Here is a 5,990-nt window from a genome sequence, read left to right on the forward strand (position 1 = left end):
CTTTACTCCCCTACCACTGCTGCATCATCCTGTCCGTCTGCCTATGTCATCACAAAAAAATGACTTAGGCACTTATGCTATGAAGCTAACGATATATATGTGTGTGTGTGTGTGTGTTTGTGTGTGTATGAACTGAAATCTGTCAACTCACTTGGACGCACAACACTTAAATAGTTGGTGCTGATGCGTTCACTATCAGGACTGGCTGTCTCCCTAATGTACACTGCTCTCTGGACCACATGACACTCGTATGCTCCCGAGTCATCAGTAGTCACATCCTTCAGAATCAAAGACACGTCTCCATCCTTCATCTGTCTGTCTTGCAGATCCACCCGGTTCTTAAAAGACGGATGCTGATTTTCTGGATGAAATCGCTGATTCTGGTAAGAAAGGACATATTCTTCTCCCAGGTCAGCTCTTTTCCACACTACAACCATGATAAACTTTAAATCCGGGTGTGGAACTCGACATGGTAGAATGATGTTCTGCCCAGAATCAACTGTGATGTTTTTCTGGTCTGAAAGAGGAAACAACACAGAGTAGAGAAGTCAACGAACTAACTTACAACTACAGCAGCCAGTCACAGAAAAAAAAAAAAAAGATTGGATCTTTGGATCTTGTACTCAGAGCTTGTTCCTGTGCTGCCATAATTGGTTCCACTGTGCTGTGTTTTAGTCCAGCTCTGTTAGCCACTGGTAGGATTTCTGGATGTCAGCCCCCTTCTCTATCTGCCAGTGCTATATAATGTGCATGGACCTGTCCTTCCATGATGGCTCCTCCTCTTCCTACTTTTTCTGACACTGACTAGTCCCCTGCCTCTATCCTTCCACTTGGCACACAGTCTTAGGGTGCTGGACTTGGGGTGAAACCCTCCATGCATGCTAAGGAGCTCGGACAACTGCTCCGTCTATCAATAGCTGGTGTTTTGTGCCTTTGGTATTCTTGCCAATTAAATTCTGTGCCCCATTCATCTATTCAGCCATGTGCTTAATCATTTTAGGCACAGTTATACCTGGAACAATATCCGAGTTATCAACACCTACACCATGCCTGTGATCAGGTACACTCCTGAAATAATAAGTTGGCCAAAGGAGGAGATGGAAGCCAGTGACATCAAGACATGTAAGCTCCTTCATGGAGGGTTTCATCCCAGGTCCAGCACCCGGAGGCTGAATAGTAAGAAGAAGGAAGGAAGCCAGGGACTGGTGAGTCTTAGTAACACAGTCCAGGATGAGACAACAAACATCCAAGACTAAATCAGGAAGATGGCCCCAACTGACCGTGTGCTCAGTTAATACCTCTAGTAACCAGTGTTGGGAAGGTTACTTTTAAAATGTATTCCACTACAGATGACAGAATACATGCCCCAAAATGTATTCTGTAACGTATTCCGTTACGTTACTCAATGAAAGTAACATATTCTGAATACTTTGGATTACTTAATATATTATCATGCTGTTTACAACTACGTGAATGCACTATTGCTGTGATTTATTACTGTTACTGAAGGTCCGCGGCTCCGAACCGTAGTAAAGGGACCTCTGGCTAATACGGTGGGTTCTGTGTCGGGCTCGTAGCTGAAAACTAGCTTTACTTGGTGTCTGGGTCAACTTTGCTAACGAGAGACAGAGAGAGGCGCTGAAAGGCTGCTCCAACGGAACTTATTGATTCGGAGGAAAACACGAACACTGTGTACAGTCGAGTCTTAATAGCTTACTTACAACTGGGCTGTCAGGCACTCTTCTTGGCTGCAGTGGTTATTATTATATTTACATGCTTCCAGCTCCCGTCTCTGCTCAGTGACAACTCATACTTTTTGACTATCCTTTTTCTCCCTCCCTTTCTCTCACAGATACATAACTGGTATGGCAGTCCGTTCTCCCTGCAGCACGGACTACACTGCCCATGAGGCTACATTCTTTTTGTAACACTCTACATATTGTCTTCATATTAAATCATTTTTGGAATAATAATTTTTTAAAACATTTCTTCACGTCCTTTACGTGGGCCACAAGTAGAGGTGACATGGGCCGCCAGATTGAGACACAGACATTAGAGCCTTTTAATGCATGTTTTGTTTAGGTTCTACCGGCGTGGAATCACCAAAAATAGAGAGGGCATAGCCTAACATATGAAACAGGAAAATACCAATAAATATATATATAATAAAAAGTAACTGTATTCTGAATATCACTCTTTTAAACGGTAACTGTAACGGAATACAGTTACTCATATTTTGTATTTTAAATTCGTAACACCGGTACATGTATTCCATTACTCCCCAATACTGGTGGTACCAGAGAGCCAAAGAAGAAAGGACGGGGATCCATGAACCATCATGGAAGAACAGGCCCCTGCACGGCATGTAGTACTGACAGATAGAGGAAGTGGCTGGCATCTTGAAATTCTACCAGCAGCTAGACAAAGCTGGACCAGAAGAAAGCACTGAGTCACCAATCATGGCATGGCATGCTATTTTTTCATGGTCAGTGTAAATGTCGGGTACAGAAGATTATAAAGGTCCCTCATCCTATTCATGTGAACCCCTCCTTCATGTAAAACTCAAACTTACCTGGAGGAACCACAGTTAGGTAGGTGCTTCTGATGGGGTGAATATCCAGACATGTTTGTTTCGTTTTTCTCTGGTCAACGTAACACACATAGAGTCCTGAGTCATCAGCTGTCACATCCTTCAAAATCAAAGACACGTCTCCACCCTTCATCTGTCTGTCCTTCAGATCCACCCTGTTCTTAAAAAACGGATGCTGATAATCTGTATCAATCTCATCATCCTGGTAAAAAAGGACATATTCTGGCTCCAGGTCAGGTCTTATCCATAATGCAGCTATGATGGGGTCATTGCTGTTTGGAGCTTGACATTCTAGAGTGGCCATGTCTCCCCCAATAATTATGTTGTTATTGTGGTCTGAAAGAAGAAACAAAATAGAGCACAGAGGTTAAAGAACTAACTGATCACTACAGCAGCAGCCAATCACAGAAAAGAACAAAGCAAAGTAATATCTATACATATATATAGATAGACAGATCTAATAGACCTACATTGTATAGGTTGCTATGGCCATCTGAGTACAACAGATGTCTACAAATGCACCTGTCTTTTACAGGCTGTAGCAAGGTTTTTTTTTTTGGGTTTTTTTTTCTGCCTGTCCCATTTGGTTCTTTAGCCATCAGAATTGTTGTCTGAAGACCAACAAGGATACCCAATGGATTTACTTTGCCATGTAGCAAGTTTTAAAGTATAAGGTATACAAGTACAAGGATCCAAGCTTTGTTCACCTCAGAAACATCAGATATCAAGAACCAGGAAGCAGCTTCATCTCTACTAACAAACTGAACTCTACCAACTCACTTTGAAGAGAAACAGTCAGGTAGGTGGCTCTGATGTAGTAACCATCCAGACTCGTTGTTTTGCTGTGGTTCGCTCCTTTCTGGACCACGTAACACTCGTATGCTCCCGCGTCATCAGTAGTAAGATCCATCAGAATCAAAGACACGTCTCCACCCTTCATCTGTCTGTCCTGCAGATCCACCCGGTTCTTAAAAGACGGATGCTGGTAATCTGGAACAAGCTTATTGTCCCGGTAAAAAAGGACATATTCTGGCTCCAGGTCACGTCTGCTCCACTCCACAGCTACAATGGGGTTGTTGTTGCTTGGAACTTGACATGGCAGAGCGATGGTCATTCCAGTCTGACCTAATATAACTTCTTCTACTGAAAGAGGAAACAACAGAGGGGTTCAAGAGATCAACGAACAACCTGAGCTACTGGGAGATCAGGAAGCTTTTTACTGTATATTGCTTCAGACAAACACAAGGGGCACATTCAGTCAATGACTGACTGTCTAGTGAAGGAATATTGTGTGAACTCACTTAATGAAGGGCTACTGTAGTTACAGCACCACTGTTTCATAATTACTTATTATTTAGTCTATAAATACATTGTTATGCTTGGTCTTCATTAGCTTTTTTTTAGACCTCTGCTGTGGAAGTGACAGAAGGCATATTCTGAAGTTAGTCAGATTTTTTGTAGACATTTGATATTAACAATATTCAGTCACCTAAATAAACTTTTCTTCAATCAGAATACAAAGTAGCATAATTATCATGCCTATGTTCATCAGCCAATAGGATAGTTTTAAATTTCAACCCAGTGTTTAATGTTGCACCAAAATTCAAATTGCTCTCATGTGCAGCACTGCGTGATCAATCATCCGTTCCTGTGTTTGGTGTCAGGAGTGTTCAATTGATCGATTTTGTGCGGAAGAAGAGTCAAATGATGAGTCAAACACCTTATTTAAATTTTAGCACTCACTGGGCCTAAAGCAAGAAGCCAGAGTTAACAGAGGAAGTGTACTCCCTCCATCAAGGCACCTTTATCACTAACTGAGGTTTTAGGTTTTTCGACCTAGCTTTACAATGATTATTACATCTCACTTGAAAGTCTGGCAGTCAAGATCAGAACAGACATCTGTGCTCCACTCAAATGAGTGATGATGTATTATTAATCTGTAATCTTGCAACAAAGTCTACTAAATTCAACTTCTAAATTTATAAATATCTGTTCTGCCTTCAAAATGCTGTAAGCAGAGGTGTATCTAAAGCTTTATGCTGACAAATTTTCTATGAATAGTGAAAGTTAAGCTAATGTGCAACAGAGTTAGTTTAAAAGTAAAGATTTTTTTTCCCAATGAGTAGCTTTTAATTGAAGATTTATTTTTTTGCCAACAGTTTACTGTAACAGCCCACTAATGACTAACTGCTGGTTCAACCTCACTTGTTATCTTTGTAATAACACAAACTTGTGCAGAGTAGGAAAAACCAGATTTGTTTTGATATGAACTTAGGAATGAACTGTGGGTTTGAGGAAATGAAGCAGGTGTAGCAGGAGGAGAGGACAATCTCAGGTAAACAGAGTGCTCACAAGCTAAATGACGCAGCTCTCCTCCTCCCACATTTCTGGTTTAACAGAAATGCTTGGAAAAGAAACAGACCTCAGATCAGTCCTTAAGCTTTAACTCTCGGCAGATGTGGCAGGTCATACAGCCCAGTTAAACACACCTTTAAAACAATGAACAGAATCCTTGAAGAGTGTTAATAATTTATAAATCTGAAATCTAATCTCACCTGCAGAGACAAACGAGAGGCAGACAGACAGTAAAGTCCAGCAGATAGATGCAGACGTTACAGCAGACATTGCTCCTTCGTTTAAAGTGTAATAAATGTCAAAAAAATGGTGGTATTTTTCAACAATTACAAAGTCCCTGAACTTAAAATCTGATGTTTTTAAAGAAAGCTGAAAGTCTCTTAGTGTGATAACAGTTATCAGTTAGCTTGTTCTTGCGATGGTCCAGAGAGGCCAGCGTTTCTTTCTCTTTCTCTTTAGTTGAGTCTACCGTAGCGCAAAGTAGTAGTAGTGATGTGCGTTTTTTTCTCTCTTCATTTCTGTCTCTATCGTCCTCCTGTCCTGCAGGTGAAGAGGAGACGAAGAGTGTCTTCTTCCCTGTCTTGGCTCCGCCCAGAGGCTGAGTCTCTTCTGTTGATCCTGTCACCTGTTTGCTTTAAAGTCTTTACTTCAGCAGATTTAAAGACCAGATATAACCTCGTTGCCACTCTAGTACTGTGACATTGCAATGGATATTTCTCTTCTGTCACATGTTTTTGACATCTAAACTTTACAAAACAAGGAATTGTGACAGGTTTTAGGAACTAGAAATGGATCAGTTCCCCTTTTTCGGAGGGAGAGCCTTCAGTTTTCAGGCCCCTCTTCTGTGAAACCAGCTTCCAGTTTGGATTCAGGAGACAGACACTATCTCTACTTTCAACATTAGACTTAAAACTTTCCTCTTTGCTAAAGCATATAGTTAGGGCTGGACCAGGTGACCCTGAATCCTCCCTTAGTTATGCTGCAATAGACGTAGGCTGCCGGGGGATTTTCAAGATGCATCAAGTATTTCTTCTTCAGTCTCCTG

General features: G+C 41.4%; 1 protein-coding gene across 1 annotated transcript in view; it reads right to left on the reverse strand.

The window, feature by feature from the left end:
- The window catches only part of LOC102208411 (uncharacterized), a 12,988-nt gene extending 7,345 nt beyond the window's left edge, over positions 1 to 5,643 (reverse strand). Inside the window, exons 1-4 of the mRNA XM_013908002.1 lie at positions 5,146 to 5,643; positions 3,371 to 3,733; positions 2,573 to 2,926; positions 152 to 517 (exon numbers count right to left, since the gene is read on the reverse strand). Of these exons, the coding sequence (XP_013763456.1) occupies positions 152 to 517; positions 2,573 to 2,926; positions 3,371 to 3,733; positions 5,146 to 5,215 (1,153 nt within the window). The 5' untranslated portion in view covers positions 5,216 to 5,643. The remainder of the gene's footprint in view (positions 1 to 151; positions 518 to 2,572; positions 2,927 to 3,370; positions 3,734 to 5,145) is intronic.
- Between the last annotated feature and the right edge of the window lie 347 nt (positions 5,644 to 5,990).

The sequence above is a fragment of the Pundamilia nyererei genome, unplaced genomic scaffold (assembly GCF_000239375.1).
Source record: "Pundamilia nyererei isolate P.nyererei 1_Seehausen unplaced genomic scaffold, PunNye1.0 scaffold00760, whole genome shotgun sequence".
Classification (NCBI taxonomy): Eukaryota; Metazoa; Chordata; class Actinopteri; order Cichliformes; family Cichlidae; genus Pundamilia; species Pundamilia nyererei.